This window comes from Mizuhopecten yessoensis, unplaced genomic scaffold (genome assembly GCF_002113885.1).
Source record: "Mizuhopecten yessoensis strain PY_sf001 unplaced genomic scaffold, ASM211388v2 scaffold3235, whole genome shotgun sequence".
Classification (NCBI taxonomy): Eukaryota; Metazoa; Mollusca; class Bivalvia; order Pectinida; family Pectinidae; genus Mizuhopecten; species Mizuhopecten yessoensis.
Genome location: NW_018404943.1, coordinates 546,998 through 568,483, shown reverse-complemented (window position 1 = coordinate 568,483; position 21,486 = coordinate 546,998). Strand labels below are relative to the sequence as shown.

At 36.0% G+C, this 21,486-nt stretch overlaps 1 protein-coding gene across 1 annotated transcript in view; it reads left to right on the top strand.

The window, feature by feature from the left end:
• The first annotated feature begins 1,116 nt into the window (after positions 1-1,116).
• The window catches only part of LOC110447239 (ras-like protein family member 12), a 42,802-nt gene continuing 22,432 nt past the window's right edge, over positions 1,117-21,486 (top strand). The window contains exon 1 of the mRNA XM_021492793.1: positions 1,117-1,556. Coding sequence (XP_021348468.1) covers positions 1,469-1,556 — 88 coding nt within the window. The 5' untranslated portion in view covers positions 1,117-1,468. The remainder of the gene's footprint in view (positions 1,557-21,486) is intronic.

The following is a 21,486-nucleotide window of genomic DNA, read 5'->3' as shown; positions in this document are numbered from 1 at the left end:
AACATTTCTGCCTTCATTAATTGAAGAATTATAAGTCATATCACTAATCTTTAAGAGTAATGATGTACGACTCTTCAACACTGTATCGTCATATAATGACACACGATAGAAAGTTGGCACGGTTAGAGTGTCAACGAGAGACACAGACGTCATAAACTCTAGGAAAAAGGAAAATATCTCAAATATTACAAGGATGCAGCAGAGCAATATACATTTCTCCGATATCCCCTCGACCGCAGAAAGTCATTAGTAAACAGGGTCCTACTATTTGTATTGCAATACGATGATAAAGCGGAATAAAGAACGCCAATTTCATCCCAAAATCCATAAACCTTCATGAATGAGCATTTGACGTCGCAATTGTTTCTTAACATAGAGTAACAACTTAATGAAACCCTAGAAGTCTTATCAATCATTCAGGCTCAATTTTTTCATTACCATTGCTAAAAGATTGAAAAAATGAGATGCGCGCTTTCATATGCACATTTACCTGTAACTTTCAGGATAGGGATATGCATCAAAATTATAACGAACAGAAAATCAAATCGCAATTTTAATTTAGCTTTTTTCATTAATAACACGATTTTTCATAAAAAAAAAAGATAGTCTAGGGAAGAAATATGTATTAATAATTTGATCACATGTTATGCAATACAAGTGCTAGTGGCAAATATTGCTCATGTGTGTATACGAATAAACAACATATTTCAACAATACCTTACATTGTAGCCACTATTAACCACTTATTTTAGAAGAACTTATTTTCAATGAACGCAATGATTACGAAAGTAAAGGCAATATTCCTATAGCTTACAAATTGAACGAAACTAATAAATGCAATACAAATGTAACAACATATTATTGATAGTTCAATGGAAGAGTTGTTAAGATCAAGACAGGATATTATTTTTTCATAATCAAAGCTGTGACTATTACAAAACGGTATTATTTATAAATGTGTGACTAAACCTTAGAGGCCGTATGAAGTGTTACCTCTATACAAACTAATGTTATCAAAGTTCACAGACCCCGCATGTTGCTGTGATGTGTGGTGAAGCATGTCTCACATAATATACCACACTCTCAGGGCAGGCCAATGGATGTACCATCACCACATGTTTGGCCTTCACCAGCCTCTGCCGTTCACGTGCAGATGGAAACTTCATATGTAAAGCTCCGTTGTGCCAAATTCCACATGAATGCACAAGGCATGAGCGCAATCAGCGAGTCAGATCCTAGTAAAAACTGCCTCCGCCGGAAGCTGGTACAGTTTTAGTTGTGGCAAGGCCTAGGTACATACGGTGAACATTCCCATTGATACTCGGTACACACATAAGACTTCTGGACACCTACTCAGTGATGAAATATGTTTTTACAGTTTACAATGGATCTTAGCAGTGTCTGTGAACATTGATAAATGTTTTACTGAATGGTTATAGAAAGTGACGGATACTTGTGAGTTGTCAATATGAGTGGAAAACGAGTCTCCCATCGGAATGGTAATAGTCCGGACTACAACATAGTCCTACTAGGAGAGTTGGGAGTAGGAAAATCAGGTAACTTGGTCTACTTGGGTACAGCAAGCCAACTGTGCTGTCTTCTTTTGTTTCATATATGTACTTTATTCATTTTCTATTGTTTAAGATAGTTTTTTTTTGCTTTATACTTATTTACTTAAAACGTCATTCCGTTCTTTCCCTTTCCTTTATATAAAGTTTTAAAATATCATTTCAATCATTTCAATTTGGCTACAGTTTTATTTTAAAACAAAATGGATACCCAATCGCCACATTTATAAACCAACCTATCACGTTGATAATAGTCTCGTGATTTTTTAATAATACAGACGCAAAGTGTATGCCAGCATCATATATCCACTCTTCCGGTATCCAGTGCTAGCGGCATGGATTAGTTAGGAATAATTTACATGTGTGTAGGGCATTCGTCATGAAGATGTCCGTATGTAGGTCGCTTGTATATAAATTGTAGGCTGATAAGCATCTGTAGACGCTCCGAGGTCGGACGGGTGTTGAAGCTGTTCCGCACGTGTAATAGTAATTACAGAGACACGGAAAAGTTAGATTGATAGGTAACTTATCACGTGTCTTGTCAATCTCTCTTACTCACGTGCTCGCGTGCAACACCTGTCGAGTTTACAAACGTCGTCCACATGACGTCCAGATATACAGCACCTCTATGTTTGTTAGGTGACCCTAGCAGTTATGGTGTTGAATAAAAAAGTGATGACATCGGTTTTGCGGTTTATTTGATGATCGATTCGGCTTTCTCTCATAGAAAAGAAATGTAACATGGTATTTTTGTATTACTATATCTGTCCCTATTGTCTTATATACTTTCGAACATAGTAGAAGGTTATGTTGTTATTTAGAGTACTGAATATGTTTGCCTACCGTAAAAGTTAACAAATACTTGAGATGAATGTATATTACAGCGCGAATTTATGACGGCCTCATTCCAAGCTCTGGCAGATGGAACACGATTCCTAATTGTTTTATACATCAATGCGTTTGAACTATGATTTTATGTGTGTGTTTCACCAACAGCTGATAACTACCAGATGATGGAGCTTGTTTGTGGCACATATGTATTATGTTATGAATTTTATGAGATTGTTCTCTCTGACAGTATAATAACAAAACGTATTCTACTTGTACTACCCTTAGGTAGAGTTTTTATGTACCAACTGCTTGTGGTACATTGACCAGATCGTCATGGTTGCGTTGTCTGTCCTTCAAACTCTGGGGAATGAATGTTTTAGCAAATGTTGTTATGGTTCTATAACGCATGTTGCTATTGATGACAAACTAAATAAAGTCCGGTAGGGCTTTATGTAAGTTTGTCAGCGATAGCATTGTGTGTTACAGGATCATAACAATATTTGCTAAACTATTTGATATTTATATTTACACTTTGATAGAGTAGTTATGCTTTATTTAGTTATTAGGTGTTGACATCGATGACATTGATGACGTCACAAAAGAGATTAATGACGTTACAATAGCAAATGTTGTTATAGTCTGATAACAACATTTGTCTTCTCCATGCATTGCAATGGAAGGATGCAGAGCAAATTTAAATATATGCTTATGGTTTAATTACTACTATAACGCTAGTTTTTAACGGGTAAACATAGTGGTTAAACGCGTTTCAAAAATGCCATCGCTTTATTAAACCTAGACAGCATTCCAAAGCTATGCTCCTGGGACTAAATCTTGAATTTCTCCTGACAAATATTACCAATCTGTTGTCACAATACTGGACTGTACAGAATAATGAGATGTCAAGTTGCAATAGCATGTCAAAGTCTGGGGAAAGAGCAAGATATTGCGGGCTAGTACATATATATATCTTTGTGATTTAGCACGAACAGGTATCCACCGAGGTTGGCGCCATTGCAATTAGACACCGTTCAGAGAACCTTTCGTGATATTAGGTCGCACAGCCTCAAACAAATGATCACTATTTCTGGTTGTATTCATTGTGTCTTTTTTTTTACCTATTTACATATCAATGTAATCTTTATTTTATATTCGTGAACAGTAACTTATACATGAAAACAATAAGCAAGCTTATGACACTTTCTAAAATAAAACATTTGTAGCTCTTCTGAACAGCCCGTCTCAACAGGTACACGTTATGAACTAGGCCTAATTCTACATACTGTACAAACTGGCTAATTTTCACGAGAGTTTTAATTTCGCGAATGCGTAAACATATTACAACGTCTAATACTTTGTAGTGTTTTTTTGTATAAATATTAAACTTCCTGTATTGCCAACAAAGCGTCTTTCTCGTGGTAGAGATCATATAGCTCGACCATAAAACGCTATACATATATTAGTTGTGTGTGAAAGCATTCACGCTAATTTTCCAGTGTTATTTAGAAGTGTCATACAGGTATGAAATGGAGTTATCTTCTCTTGTGTGTGTTATACATACTGTTTATTCTCCCACTTTCTTTTTTATTAAATACATTGTAAATGACGAATAAACCAATTTCACTGTTTACCATATTATCAACATACCAAGCAAAACTTGCTGCATTCTTCAATCCCTCAACCGTTAGACAGTGATAAATGGCGAACTCTTGAAACACCTGCCTGAGACATTTTTTCCCGTTTCTAAATTAGTTATTTTACAAGTGAAGTTGTTTACAGTCTGTGCTGTTTAAGACACTGCATTGGTACTTGAGTTGGTATGGGTTGCCCCGCTGGGGACTACTATAACCTGCCAAACATCTTAACGGGACTCGGCAGGTCTCGCACGCTCTCCGAGTCTGGTATGTGTGCAAGAGATTCACACCGAGCGCTTCATTCAGATTCCACACAAGGCTGCGTATTAAATACATATCGTACAGTACACGCTAATCACTAACGCGTTGGTACTTGGAAGCAGATCTAACATTCAGAAATGTGCCGATGTTATCAGGATGTTTGAAATAACATTAATGATTGAACAGCTACAGACGTCAGTTTTAAGTGTTGCTACAAATAAAAGTTGTTCATTTTGCATTTTCTCTCTACTTGGATCTTTAAGGATTTGTAGTACTCTGTGAATCAAGGTCGACATATATACAAGACCTACTTTCTTCTGGGTCTAGCTATTTTGGTAAATCATAGTGCGATAGCACTATTGTAATTAACCAGTGGCGCCGTTTTCACGATCCGTAAAACAGCAAACTGTACCTGTGAAGGTTAAGGAAAACGAATAACTGTATGAGGCGACTGATTTGGGCTTTTCACCCCTATGTAACTGTAGTAGACTATACTATGAATTGGTATGTATTATTCCATTATGGTCCACAGTGGTGAAAGGGTTAACAGACACTGAGAAAACCAAAATTGATCTGATGGCCCCATCGCAACATTTTGGACATCTATTTTCTCTTCTCACATCATTTATTTTTATTTTTAGAATTCTCCCTACTCTATAGGTGCCTCTTGTTAGCCTAGTGCCATAATAATATGACCTGGTGGTGTGGTATAAAACAGTGTCCGGGTGCTGATGCTTCAGTAGGATTGCACTTTAAGCGATCCTATGTGCCTTAATTAAATGTCCTTCATTGTCAAAATATTATTATGATACTCGTTGACTAAAACTACAAAATAGGTAAATTTGAAACTTGCTTCAATTTTCAATTTTAACATATTTTATTGACAAAAGAAGTCAACAGGATTGGACATCAGGCATTGCCTATATAAGTCTTCTCCTTACAGCTACATCCGGTGGTGAACACATTGTTTACATATATTAAAGACATTTACATTATAGATACACAAAGGGGAAGTAACTCCTCCAAAGCAGAATATATAATAGTGATGTGTGAAGAAAGTTACCCTTATATTCATTAAGGACTAGTAATAAACAAGTTTTTAGAAAAAGGTATATCTACCTTAGATATAGCTAGATTTGGCTTTATCTCCCCATAAGCTTGGTCATGAATGTAAACACTTACACAATGTACTACAACATGTTAAAGATAATGGATGACAATAGCAGTACACACATTGCAATGCTCGGCATGGATACTATCTGGGAAATGTTGTTTTGGAAATAGGACGTAAATAAATATAGTTGTTTTGTATTGCGCATCCCTTGAAATAATTACATTTATTTTGATTAAAGTGTACGAGATCCGAGGCATGCACCGTAATTCCTCTGCTCACTTTTTCATCGTTAACTTTACCTTGTCGTAATGGAAGCCACGTTTTGTTTGGGCATGTAGTAGAGTCTTGAGACCATTGAAGCCTGTAGATTCTATCACCTACTTCATTTCCTCGTTCTTCCCCATTCATACATAAACGCAAGGTTTTCTTTAGAACATTTTTCTCATTGGGAAATATGAACACCATAATTCCCCTCTTTCTCGACTGCTTTTGTTGCTTGTTTTCGGTTTTCTTAGCTCTCTTTGTACATACAGGTATTCGATTAACTGTAGTCTATAAATGTAAGGTGTATTATGTGGTTAATTGCAGTCGTATGGTATGTAATGATGAACACTTACAAATGATAAGAAATAAATAGGACGCGATCTGTTTTATATATTACTTCCTTGTATAATGATCATATTTAATGTAGGTAATTGAAAGCGGCTTTAAATCTACGCACTTTAGTCGTATCCTTATATCAGTTTATTAGATCTAGTATACACAACACATGCAACGCAAGAAGACAACAACCTGCGAATAGATATATTACAAGTAGGCGCTTCGTGTTTTATATTATCTACAAAAGTAGTCCTCATATTTCATTGCCGTATTGAAACTCTATTGAAAGAATTTCGACTACGCAATATCTTGATCTTGAACCTGTATTCTTATCCGAGAAAATACATAGAAAATAAAAATAGAGTTAATTATCGTGCTTGTGATGTGGATTTTTTTTTATTTACTCTTTTGTTAAGACATTGCTAGTCGAAATTAAATTCATGTCGGATAGATTTAACCTTTCAACATTTCAACAAATATTTGACCTTAATGAAAAACATTATTGTAATCGAAGTCGGATTTATAATTCGTTATAATAATCTCATATTATCTTTAGTTACTCACCTGGAGACGTCCTATAATTTAGTAACTTTATGATAATTACCTGACCTTGTGCTATAGTTTTACTAACTTATTTGACCTCGTGGTATAATTCTAGTAACTTATCTGACCACGTTTAATAATTCTAGTGACTTATCTGAGAACGTGGTATTATTCTAGAAACTTACCAGACCAGCTGTAATAATTCTAGTAACTTATCTGAGAACTTGGCATAATTAAAGTAACTTATCTGACCGCGTGTAATAGTTCTACAAGCTTACCTGATCACGTGGTATAATTCTATTGATTTACCTGACCACGTGTTATAGTTTAAGTGCCTTACCTGCTCACGTGCAATAGTTTTGTTAACCAAGTGTAGTATTTATGTTGATTAACCTGATCACGTGCAGTAGTTCTATTGACTTACCTGACTAAGGGTAACGTCAGAAAGTCTAGAGAAACAAGGATATCTTTGAACTCGAAATACAGAATAACTTGTCGGTGTCAATTACCAGAGAAGTTTATGGTCACGTAAAACCGGTTGAAATTGTCTGTAGCTGTTGGTAGTAATTAGGGGCCGGGATGATCCATCATATCGCGCCAGTAGCTGGACGTGTAAAGGACGTGTAATGGCCGTGGGGAATATCGTACAACATATTCCGGTGTCTAGCGGCGGCGTTTAGGGGTTCTCTTTGAGCTGAGATTAACCATATCTCATGCCAGTAATTATTCGACCATGGTTTGCTCTTTGAAGTTGTTTTACATTTAATTCCTTATTGTAACTCATTTTACAGACACAAAGCTGACAGGGTCACGTGACCAACATAATAAGTCCTTCGTGATCTACCTTTACTTAGTTTATCAATAGAGCTTAAATTATTTTGTTTAAAAAACAGTAAAAGATTACACAACCGTATTTGAAATAAGAAACTATATCTTTGTGGTGCTAACATGACATTGAAATAAGCCGTGTTGAAAGTCTGCATTGTGTTCCTTATCTTAAATTCATGTATGACGTCCTAGAACACTACAATGATGGACGAACACGTATGTAAATGGTTGAGTATCAAATTCCACGTACATTGTAGGAACGGTTACGAAACTCAACAGACGGTGCCTTAGACATGTTTTATAAGATATCATCATAACATCCATACGATGTACTTAACGTTAGGGGTCAGGAGATATGCACCAACATTTTGTATGTTCACGTAAATTTCAAAGATGCACACATGGCCATTTAGATCTTAATTTTCCTTTGAGGACTCGGCTCTAGTTTTATTACTATCAGGCTGACATATCAGATCGGGGCAGGTTTTAAACAGCATCCTTTCATGTCGGTGAGGAGCTTTTATCACAGATAGACACACGCTTAGATGATCGTGTTCATTAGTTGGTAATAGTAATCATCGGATATTTAGAGCCCTCACATAGGTGGATAATACCGTCATAACCGGTTGTCCTCAGACCCTTATGATGATGGGTAATATAGTCTTAACCGGTTGTTTCTAAGGCCATAACAGCAGTGAGTAATACAGTCATAACCGGTTATTCTAATGCCTTCATAGTTGTGAGTAGTACAGTCGTAACCGGTTGTTCTAAGGCCCCCTTAGCAGAGGGTGTTACAGTCAAAACAGAAATGTTTTAATGCCCTCACAATGCTGGGTAATACAGTAATAACAGATTGTTCTGAGGCCATCACTTTGGTGGGTAATACAGTCACAGCCGGTAGTTTAACGATCCGCACTGTGGTAGGTTATATTATCGAAACCGGTTGTTCTAAGCCCTCACTAGTGGGTAATTCAGTCAAAACCAATTGTTTCTAGGGCCTCACAATGTAGGGTAATACAGTAATAACCAATTGTTTCTATGGCCTCACAATGGTGGGTAATACAGCAATAACCAATTGTTTATATGGCCTCACAATGGTGGGTAATACAGTACTAACCAATTGTTTCTACGGCCTCACAATGGTGGGTAATACAGTAATAACTTATTGTTGCTATGGCCTAACAATGGTCGTGAATACAGTAATAACCAATTGTTTCTATGGCCTAACAATGGTGGGCAATACAGTAATAACCAATTGTTGCTATGGCCTAACAATGGTCGTGAATACAGTAATAACCAATTGTGTCTATGGCCTAACAATGGTGGGTAATACAGCAATAACCAATTGTTTCTATGGCCTCACAATGGAGGGTAATACAGTAATAACCAATTGTTTCTACGGCCTCACAATGGTGGGTGATACAGTAATAACCAATTGTTTCTATGGCATAACAATGGTGGGTAATACAGTAATAACCAATTGTTTCTACGGCCTCACAATAGTGGGTAATACAGTAATAACCAATTGTTTCTACGGCCTCACAATGGTGGGTGATACAGTAATAACCAATTGTTTCTATGGCCTCACAATGGAGGGTAATACAGTAATAACCAATTGTTTCTACGGCCTCACAATAGTGGGTAATACAGTAATAACCAATTGTTTCTACGGCCTCACAATAGTGGGTAATACAGTAATAACTTATTGTTGCTATGGTCTAACAATGGTCGTAAATACAGTAATAACCAATTGTTTCTATGGCCTCACAATAGTAGGTAATACAGTAATAACCAATTGTTTCTATGGCCAAACAATGGTGGGCAATACAGTAATAACTTATTGTTGCTATGGCCTAACAATAGTCGTAAATACAGTAATAACCAATTGTTTCTATGGCCAAACAATGGTGGGCAATACAGTAATAACTTATTGTTGCTATGGCCTAACAATGGTCGTAAATACAGTAATACCCAATTGTTTCTATGGCCTAACAATGGTGGGCAATCCAGTAATAACTTATTGTTGCTATGGCCTAACAATGGTCATGAATACAGTAATAACCAATTGTTTCTATGGCCTCACAATAGTGGGTAATACAGTAATAACTTATTGTTGCTATGGCCTAACAATGGTCGTAAATACAGTAATAACCAATTGTTTCTATGGCCTAACAATGGTGGGCAATACAGTAATAACTTATTGTTGCTATGGCCTAACAATGGTCGTGAATACAGCAATAACCAATTGTTTCTATGGCCTCACAATTGTGGGTAAAACAGTAATAACCAATTGTTTCTATGCCCTAACAATGGTGGGCAATACAGTAATAACTTATTGTTGCGATGGCCTAACAATGGTCGTGAATACAGCAATAACCAATTGTTTCTATGGCCTCACAATTGTGGGTAATACAGTAATAACCAATTGCTTCTATGGCCTCACAATAGTGGGTAATAAAGTAATAACCAATTGTTTCTATGGCCTCACAACGGGGGGTAGTACAGCAATAACTTATTGTAGCTATGGCCTCACAATGGTGGGTAATACAGTCATAACCAATTGTTTCTATGGCCTCACAATGGTGTGTAAAACAGTAATAACCAATTGTTTCTATGCCCTAACAATGGTGGGCAATACAGTAATAACTTATTGTTGCTCTGGCCTAACAATGGTCGTGAATACAGCAATAACCAATTGTTTCTATGGCCTCACAACGGTGGGTAGAACAGCAATAACTTATTGTTGCTATGGCCTCACAATGGTGGGTAATACCGTAATAACCAATTGTTTCTATGGCCTCACAACGGTGGGTAGAACAGCAATAACTTATTGTTGCTATGGCCTCACAATGGTGGGGAATACAGTAATAACCAATTGTTTCTACGCCCTCACAATGGTGGGTGATACAGTAATAAACAATTGTTTCTATGGCCTAACAATGGTGGGCAATACAGTAATAACATATTGTTGCTATGGCCTAACAATGGTCGTGAATACAGTAATGACCAATTGTTTCTATGGCCTAACAATGGGGGGCAATACAGTAATAACTTATTGTTAGGCCATAGCAACAATAAGTTATTACTGGATTGCCCACCATTGTTAGGCCATAGACACAATTGGTTATTACTGTATTCACGACCATTGTTAGGCCATAGCAACAATGGTCGTAAATACAGTAATACCCAATTGTTTCTACGGCCTCACAATGGGGGGGAATACAGTAATAACCAATTGTTTCTACGGCCTCACAATAGTGGGTAATACAGTAATAACCAATTGTTTCTATGGCCTAACAATGGTGGGTAATACAGTAATAACCATTTTTTTCTACGGCCTCACAATGGTCGGTAATACAGTAATATCTGATTGTTCTAAGGCCATCACTTTGGTAGGTAATACATTCATAACATGTTATTCTAAAGCTCTCCAAGTGGTGGTAATACAGACATAACGGTTTTTATATAGGATTCTCACAGTTGTGGGTAATATAGTTCATACCGGTTGCTTCTGTAACCCTCTCCTTGTTGGGTAAGACCTGGTTATTCTAGACTTTGGCCGTTGGCTTAGGGTCCTCACATTGGTTGGTTGTGTAGTCGTAGCCGGTAGTTCGAAGGTTTTCTAAGTGATTGGTAATGAAGCAATACGCGATTGTTCTACAGCCATCTCAGTGATGGTTAATACAGCATAAACTGTCCTCACAATGGTGGATAATACTCTCAGCGATAACCGGTTGTACAAGAATTCACACCTTGATGACTAATACTATCATAGCCTGTCGTTCTCTCATTGTGGGTAGTACAACGGTAGTTGTAATGTACCCATTGGGGAGGGTAATACATTCAGTCACAAATGGGTTGTTTGTGAACCCTCACAGTGATCGACAATACAGTGATAGGTAGTTGGTCTATAGTCCACCTATTGGGATAATGGAAATACACCATATATTCCTGCAAGCATATCCCACTGCAAACAGATGACATGACGCTCTATATGGCACAGGACTGTGTAAAATATCAATAATGGGACATGGTTCCTAATTTTGAGCGAGGTAACATATGTTTGAACACACTGAATGCAATACATACACTTATTCTTCTTTAATATCTTTGTATGCATTTAAATAATAGAACTTATCGAGGGAAAAGAAGAAAAAAAACTCGTTGAAAAAAACCGTTGGAATAATTAAACGTAAAATAACAATGCTATTCAATAGAAATAGTATGAACTTCAAATAAAGACGAGGCCGTGCTATATCTGTATTTACGCGCACATCTCCAAGACATACAATGCCATTCAAGATATAGCAATAATGTATATAAAACACGCATAGTGTTATTATTCCTTGTCGGGGTCTCCGGGGCGTTGGGCGTGACCGGGTAACCTTGGTTACGCCATACACACGTGGCTTGCTGGTAACTACCAAGAGATATCGTTTAGATAATGGTGCGATTCGTAATGCAATCTTCATGCTCTAACTAATTCTAAGACTGGCAGAGGCCGCGAATAGCCTGACCTCAAAGGTTATGGGGTCATGTTAGGGTCAGACATAAATCAAGACACATGCATTATGAACAACAGGAACCGATGAGTACCCATGGGAATAGGATATAATTATGATACATGTACAAACGGTGTAACACATGTGAAGTTAATTAACCTAACCAATTAGTGTGTGCGATAGTACTCTAAGTCATCTACATGTATGTAACCGGTGAAGGATATATGTGCCTTATATTATCGACGTGAATATTAGTTTGGTACACTTTCATGTGAATGGGAACCGCTTTCATAATGGTATTTAAACTTTTACACTTAAAACGAAAAGTGGATATATTCAAAAAGATAACAGGGCTTTAAATGACCTTAGATATCAACAGGACGCTGAACTGAATAGGTCAAACTAAAACAGAAACAGATAACTTACCGTTTTCATAAGAAATAAAAAACAAGTTAACATTTAATGCATCAAAACTTAATACCTGTAAAATACGACTATCATGGTGTCTTCAAAAGCCGTATTCGTTCATATATGTGTATAATATTGCAGCTGAAACGATGGTATCATCACAAGAAAAACTCGTTTGTGCTTCATCCAAAGAAGGTTTCAAAACTTGTATTGTCTTCAAAAGTCTCTATGTAGGCGTGTATACGAACCATCGAATACCCGCACGTGTTCCTAACTCTATCTCTGTCTGTCATGTGGTCCTCTCCGTAATCTCCTAGTAAGTGATTTACGATTTGTGATGATTTTCACTTTTCCTGGACGAAGATAAGAATTTTTTATGATGAAGTAGATTGCGTGACCTTTGAGTGTAATTGCCGTAAAATAAAACCATTAAGACTTCCATCTCTTACCAAGACGTTATACGCCAAAGACAAGACCTTGTCTACAGTGGACAGTGATCCGTGTGGAATTTAAAGATATAACGGAAAGAATCATTTACTCACTTGAGGGTTCCTTACTCATTCACTTCTAAAGACACATTTGAACTCTTCCAATGCAATTCAAATGCGAATGATGTAAGCAGTTTAAAGCAAAACGGTTTGTCTTGCTGAATTGAGTCGTAGATAATTTATTCTGCGCTAGCATCTATTCGTCTCTGCAGCAATGTTTAACCCTGTGTTGTATCAATCGTTTGATGAAATAGTTTTACTGAAATGTTTGATAATCGTGTTTATCTACTAGGCCTGGCATGGTTGACATAGCTATCTTCGTAAATGCTGGTTTTCGTTGTAATGTGTCATTTTAACATAAATCTGCACATTAACATTCATTTATATAGTAATTCGTAAATTTAACATAATATTCTGTACATCAATGTTAATTTTTCTTGTAAGGTGATAAATGCTTGCAATTGTTTCTGGCAGTTTGATGATCCTTCAAATGTCCAGTCAATTCTATTGATGATTTTGGAACATTGTGAAATATATCCGCTCCTAATCTACTGTATTCTAGGCTTAGTAGGCCAATAACTCGAAGCCTTTCAATTTTAGGAAAGCTGAAAGTGTTGGTGCTTTGCGATGTGCATGTTCTATGACTATTTCGCCCTTCTTTCGTAAACATGATCACAAGCAGGTGGCGTGTTCTGAATCTAGTGTGAAAGTACCAGACTTTTCTTCAGTCATTTTTTTCGAAAACTGTTTCGCTCCGGATATTGTCGGTTAGAGCGATTTATTGGCAACGTGTCCTTATGACATCTTTAAATGATCTACATTTTAATTTCTTTTTCGTGATTAAGTACTCTGTCCAATCACTTACGTGTGTAAATGATTCTGTAGGGTGATCTCGGTCTTGCGATTCCTGGATCAAGCTAGAGGTAATAGTTCTGTGGTGAATTTTATAGAATTCCCTGATCATAAGCATCGCTAAGGTTTTGACGTGGAGATCTTTTATCGTTTTCAAAGGCATATAAAAATGCAATGTTTAAGTCTTCAACATCATGAAGGTTTTAATGTCTTCTTTTGAAGCTTACAATGAATACTATTATAAATTATATATATATAACAGCGTGTGTTTTGGATTTAATTGGTCAAATGACTGGGAAATATATCATCGTGTCTTTCTCCAGCACTTGAGTTTCCATGGTCATGTTTTCCTCATTCAGAGCCTCTCTAGAAAAATCTGCAAGAGTTACAACAACCGAGTTCCGAGTGATTGAAGCGGGCGATAAGAATGTCTTGTCAACCGGACGATATATACTATTGTGTTTTTGTATTTGTTTTGGCATAATAATAAAGTTATTTCCCTCTTGGTAAGGAATCGCTATTCCTTGTTTCTCTGAGATTATGCATTTTGTGTCATGTTCTCTGCATATCATGGTTGTCATGGTAATGTCACGAGTCAACTTTGGTTTGGTTTAAAAATAGATATATTCTGATCTAACTCTACTGTAGACAAATTTCTAAATTAATGGTTTATAATTTAAAAAAGTTAACGAACACGATATATAAATAATTTTAACTGAGCGCACGTGCGCATGTGTTAACGACATGCATGTTTACAACACATCAAAGAAATCAAATTCCCGTGTTTGAGTGGCACCGTCAGTTACCCGTGCAGGTGTTAAGATAGTTTTGCCTGGCACGGCACGTGTGTATACATTACATTAGTTTAATATCCTTTATCTTACTGGGGCTATGCGTACATGTGTTACTCCGAGGTGTATTATAATGGCGGATGTATTATCTGGTAAATTGTCCAAACAGTGGAGACGGGATCTGTATACCAGGTTTTTCCTTTTAGTGCACACATCACTTGAGATAACTGAGGATCTCCTTCTTAACCTGTTTCAAGCTTTTATGATTGAAGGTCGATCTTGATGTAGCCCATTGTACACAAAGCGTTTAACATATCAATGAAACTTGTATCCTTTACGTCGATTACAGTTTTTCTTTTTAAATTAAAATTTGAAATATAGGCATCATGGAAAAAAGTACTTGCTCTTAAGTGTAAGTTCCATGACACCAACCAGCAAATCGAAAACGACTTATGCAACGATATACGCTGAAATTAAGATTAGATGGACAGATGACTTGTGGTGATTTGAAAAAGGTGAAAAGTCAGTAATATGAAGAAAAAAACAAGAGAATACCGAAACTAAAGACAAAACCGAAAGCAGATAAACTAAGATCAATATATTAACATAGGAAAAAATGCACGGAGATCCCTGAGAAAATACACGGTAAATAAGACCACAGTAAATTAAGGTTTCATCCAAGTAATATCACAAAAGGAACTACGCCAAACCTATAGATATCTTTTCTACAAGTCGACAAAAATAGGGTTTGATCATTTTTAATGCTAGGAAGTATTTGTGTTATCTCTGATGGAAGGCCTTATAATTTACCTATACAAACGACGAAGTAAAAATAGTAAATTCTCAGGAGCCTTAAGACATTAATTTTTCTTTTAATTTTATTGTTCTGTTTTGAAAAATTATTATATTGCATTCAGCTGAGTTATGCCCACGTTTGTAATTTTGAAGTGCACATTAAAACAGACGGGCTTAATAATTTTGAAATAGTTTGTGCGTGCATCTTTTTGTCATTTGTCCAAATAATTATGTCTAAACCAAATAAAGGGATAGTACATGCATGCACCAAATGATGTTTTGTTGCGCGTTGTAATATGCAACATTGAGCGATCGGTTTGTATTTGCGCAGTGAACTGACGAAGAAACAACGATTTGATTTAATGCCTGTTAATTTTATTATAACTTTATTTTTCATTTAGAAGCTACACACAAGTAAGTAAAAATTTAAGAAAATAGCCGGTTTCCCGAGCGAAAAAAAAAACACATTAAAGAGGTGACCGAATTCATAGCAAAGAAGCTTAGACAAGTGTATTGTGTATGCTTCGAAACGATCAGGTGCGCATCAAAAATAGTATCCCAGACAATCCAGAGCGGTATATAGGTCTCTGTTGTTTATCCTCCGTGAATTAGACATAACTAACATTGTAACCCGGTATCTGTAGCAGTATGTGTATCGCGACGCCATTGTGACGAGCAACAGGTATCAAGGTGGGGAAATACCTGACCGAATTATCGCCCGTCTATGTCCAGAATCAATTAGCATTATCAGAGTGTTATGTTATGTATAACTGAACGTTTACAGAGGCTGTTAGGGTAGGCGGGAGTATCTAGTAGAGGGATCGGTGAAAACAGGGCTTGTATCTGGCAGAGGATGTCTTCTTACATGTAGCAACGCATCTGAATACTGCGTTGTTATATTTTCAAAGTACCATATTATTTTTTTATTTATAAAAGGTTTATAATAAAGACACAAAACAGAACACACGATATAACGTTGCGGACAAAACTAGCCGGCTAGACATTTAATAAACTTATCAAAAGGAAATTTTGATAAGAGCTTTGATTGTCTGGTGGGTTCAAAGAACAGAATAATTTTCCTGGTTCAAAAGATCTTCAAACGTTTTGCCAATATTAAAGTATCAAATATTTATAACTTAAACGAACGAGGGAAAAATAAATGTAATATCATTTAATACAGTTTACAGAATGTTTATATGTAAAATCACTTAATTTCATCAAAATCAGCAACAAACACCAAAGTAAGCGTTAATAGCTGTAGAATACACGATACAAGTTTTAGGATTAAACAAATTCTCCTTTAAATCTGATAAAAATATGTGGAAAACTTTACTCTTGAAGATAATCTGTACCATTAATAGCACGATATGAACAGCTAACAAAATCATCGAGTCTCACTATTCTAAATATAATTCATCATGTATATCAAAATAAGTTCTAGATGTCGTGTTATTATTAAAGTTTGTGACTTTCAAATGACATTTTGCAAGGTTTTATACCTCTGAATCGATACTCCAATTGCTTTTATCATTAAGTGAAAACCGAATCGTGTACCGTATAGCAAAGTATCACTCAGGGGTTAACAAAATCCTCTATTAAATAAATTAGAAAGAATGAAAAAGCTGATGCTGAATTTTATATTTATATTTTCAATCTTGCACGGGAAGTCGTTAAAACAGCACCCTTTTAGTTACACTAAGTTTTGTTTGTGCAAAATACACAACATGGTTAAGTGTTGGGGATACTTGATTTGAGTAATTTCTTCTCAGCCTTATGGATGTAGATCGTACTTAGTAAGCCCCTCTTGATTTGACAAGCACAGCCATGAGTGCAGCAGACTGTATAATCAGTCCCAGCTGGTACAACTTAGGATATCTTGTCCAACATGCTTTGGACAAACATTACGATGGCAACAAATAACCTGCCTTGTTTTTATGTGTCGGCGGTATGTCTTCCGGAACTTTCTGATGTGTGCACTAAAGCAGACTTCGGTTATATCTGACTATGAGTTTGTGTTATGGCCTTGCCATTATAATGTACCCTAATGTTTGGAAAATTTGTCAAAGATAGAATATATGTATCTACCTCAAAGAATCCGAGGTACAGTGAGCCCAAATAATATTCATATGATACAAGGTTTTCCTTAAAATAGTTTGTTAGTTTCGTGTCTTGATCCTGCTGCTGCCCTTTCGTATCGGATCTAAGGCCTGACTTTGTTGTCTCATGGCACACTTATTGACGTCATCATTATTGTGACGTTATGCTTATAACACTGGAAACAACTGATCCGTCCTTCAATTTACTGCTTTATTTCTTATAACTAAATGCTGAAGTTTGATCAATAAATTAATGTTTCTTTGGATTATAGTTTTTGTTTTTATATTTTATTTTATATTTTTTAAGCATTTTACAGATTTGTTACATAGTTAATAGTTAACAGCTACGAACAATGAGAAAGTTTGGCAGCTCATTCATCATATATTTCCTTGTAAGAAAATGTAGCCTACTAGCCGAGCTATATCCATAAAATCCGCTGTTTCAGTTTATCTTGATGATTGACAGTTTTCATATAAATGTTATCCTGCTAAATATTGTCTACGCCACTGTGCTGCATATTTTCTATGCATGTCTGTAGAATACATGTGCTGGCATTATCTCAGCAGTAGTTTATAAGGTCGTGTCGTATCCTGTCATTCCTCCACGCACAGTTGCACTCTCCCGTGAACGGTACATTACCATTAACCGCATATATAATCGGGTCACCTCGGACCGTTACATAAACAAATGCATGTTTATCGCACTGACATGTAAACTTCAGTACCGCAGTAAATATTAATGGCGTGTTCTTTACCTATACATGTTATCTACGTACTTAATTACCGAAAGGAAATGGTGTTTGTTCCAAGTTAATGCACTCTATCATCTTATCAGTATTCCAATTAGCACAGCTTCATTAGACATCTTCATCACTGAACAGAACCTTTGATGTATCTCAAAAAACCTATTTAAAACAGGAAACAACATGAAATGTAGGTACCAAAATTCCGGAACATGTTAGATAATTCTGAGACAGTCATTGCGATGAGGATATGTGTCAGATGCTTAATTAATTATGCACAATTTGACGTCGACTCTGTGGCTGTTCAGAGACAACGAATCTAACATTAATCCTTATTAATTGAATGTTTTCTCTGTACAATGACCGCATCATGTAATAAATTACAGTAGTAAGATATTATCTCACTTTTGCAGTGTTCAGAGTCAGAAAGTCTTCTGATATAAAACCCCAAAAGCGCTACTATTGATTGCGGAAGTTATTAATCAAAGTTTTCTTGTAAACAGCACCACCAGGCAAACCAGAGACGACACTGTAATCGTCTTTGTACCGGTTTAAAACTTTCCTAAACCCTTAGCTTGTGTTGCTGCCAGCCATTACTACAGTAGTAACGAGATATCACGATAGTGTCTGTAAAGGAAGGGTGTATTGTATAGAAATAAGTAAATCGTACCATGCAATACTTCAAAACGAAATGTTTTTTCATAAATATTAAAACCCACAGGAAAACGTTAATTTTCATATAATATTTTGGTTTCAAAGGCAGCGACAGGCGCGTCATTTTGATGATATAAGAGGAAAGACTACAGGATGTATCGTATCATTACTTCCCTGACCTACAGGTGATTCCTGAAGGATTTAATTTCTCCCACAACCACTTTAGGTTTCCTTACCCCCGACGCATTGGGGGGTTGGTAAACAATTTTGGTTCACACTAGTGGGTAAGCTCTTAGACGTTATACCATTGGTCAATATCTTAATTATGACTTCCCGTGACAATGCTTGCGACGTCATTAGCCATTGTGTCATTGGTGGCAATGGTTTCGCTATCGGAAAAAAATCACCGTGTATTTTCCAATAGAAATATGCTATTTTCCAGATGAAATATGAACGTTATGGGAGATAAGGACCCCAATCTCGTGATGGTTGCAAATCATGTTTATCTAAATTTGTATTATTTCTATTTTCAATTGTTTGATAAAAGACACTCAGTAAACTTTGTTTCTTTATACAATTTGAATATTAACTAACTTGAGGTAGATACACCATCTATCACTCGTTGGGGAACCTTTATATTGAGGTGTAGTGGTGTATTGTGGGTAATGTGTATAGGTTGTACTCTCTACATTTAGGAAAAAACATTGATAAATCGTCACAGATATCTGGAGTCTGATATTGTGGTGTTTTAACAGGGAAGTTTCTTCTGACTATATTATATGTGTTGTGTAGCCAATAAGGGGTCGAGCTATACAACGACATAAAAATATTGAACGTAAAAACAAAGCAAATAAGTTACATGATAATTATAAAGCTTACATAGCTCGAACACCTTGCGAAATTAATGTAGTTACCATTCATTTCAATTAAGTCATTTTTTATACAGCAAACTGGAATCTTTTCGACATTTATTAGTTCGTTCGTTTTTTGCGAAATAAATAAATGAAATATTAATTAGTTATAATGATTTTTTTTATAAAACGAAATAAAATAAGTATACAGAACTCACTTGCTATAGCTATGAAGCATACATATGTTTAAATTATGAGCATATGTGCACATGTTTTGCACATCGACATAAACACTTAGTACAATTTCCCCAACAACTACACAAGAATACTGTTGCGACACTGAATGTGATGTAATAATTACTACGTGAAGTGTTAAGACTGCATCGCTTATTTTGATAATTGCTTTCTTTACACTAAGCGTTGCTGCAGACCTTTTGTATCAGACACTGAAACCATTCATAATATATACAAAAAAACAATGGACCGTTTCTTCCCTAAAGTAAAATGTTTGCACTCAGTATTGATGAAAATGAAGTGTTGACATATCATTATAACATACATGTCTGTTGGTTCTAGACCGACAGCCCGTACCCAGGTTCTGGCCTTCCTTATGCATTATAACGTGGACACCCCACGTGCTGCACTTGCTGTCTTCATTTTGACACTTAGGAGTAAGCTGTTAGTCCGATAACGTACAGCTTGTGATCGTGTCTCGCTTCAATAATAAGTACAAAACTTTTAAAGCTGATGCTTAAAACACGTTCAAAATTCATGTTTAATATTTTGCACTTGTAGAACTCCCTCGCCGAGTGCCAGACGTGGGTTGTAAATCTACCCTCGGTGAACCATTGTATAGTGCCATAGCGTGAAACGGACACCTCCCACGCCCACACTCCTAACGAAATAGCGTGTATATCTTACAATATCACCTTCTATTTTTGAAATCTAGATGTGTAAACGTTCCAAAATTAAACGTTCCCACAATAAACATTCCCGTTATTCTATTTACTTCTAATAGTTCGTTTCAAGAATTTATCCCACACAAATCTGACTTTTCTTTTTTCTGGAAGGATGGTCAATTATTTGAATTCATGTTCACATGACGTCACTGTATGAATGTAATGCACCCATTAAGTAGTTATCAATGTACATATCTACCTATATCATCTTTTGAATCAGTGGAGTTTTGGCTAAGATGTTGGCATTGCATTCGTACCGTCTTTTTAATTTTTTTCCCCTCATAATATGTGTAGATTGGAATTCGTTTCTTTATGTAGTACTTTTTTGTTTCTGATTTTTATAGATTGTTGTCTCTGTATGTACATTATAGTATTTTCTTTTTGTATCAGATGTTTCAGCGTTAGTCTCTGTATGTTAAGGAAAACCTTTTTATAGATTGATGTCATCCTGTAGTATTTCATTTGTAGCCGATCTATTAATACATTAACGTGTAGATTGCTGTCGTTTCTTAAGTATTCTGTGTGTACCTGATGTTTCAGTGTAGATTACTGTCGTTTCTTAAGTATTCTGTGTGTACCTGATGTTTCAGTGTATTTTGTAGATTACTTTCGTTTCTGTATATAGTATTTTGTTTGTATAAAAAAAAAACCCACTAATTATACAGGTAAACTTTCATGTTATATATGCTTAATACGAATGCAAAGCGGCCACCCAACTTTAAGGGGGCCGTGCAAGATTTCTTTCGGTTAATTAATTCTGAAATTTTTTCCTATGTGCGATATTATATCGTTCGGTTAAAGAACGAACAGGAGTTGGACTATCAGAGCGCCTATTGAGTTAGTGTTGTTATAAATCTCTGTAAGTTATATATTGCATTTGATTAAAATTTAAAGGGCTTACAAAAATCGCAACATAACCACCTGGGGTTGTTTAGAATTAAATAATCACACACACATACACATATACA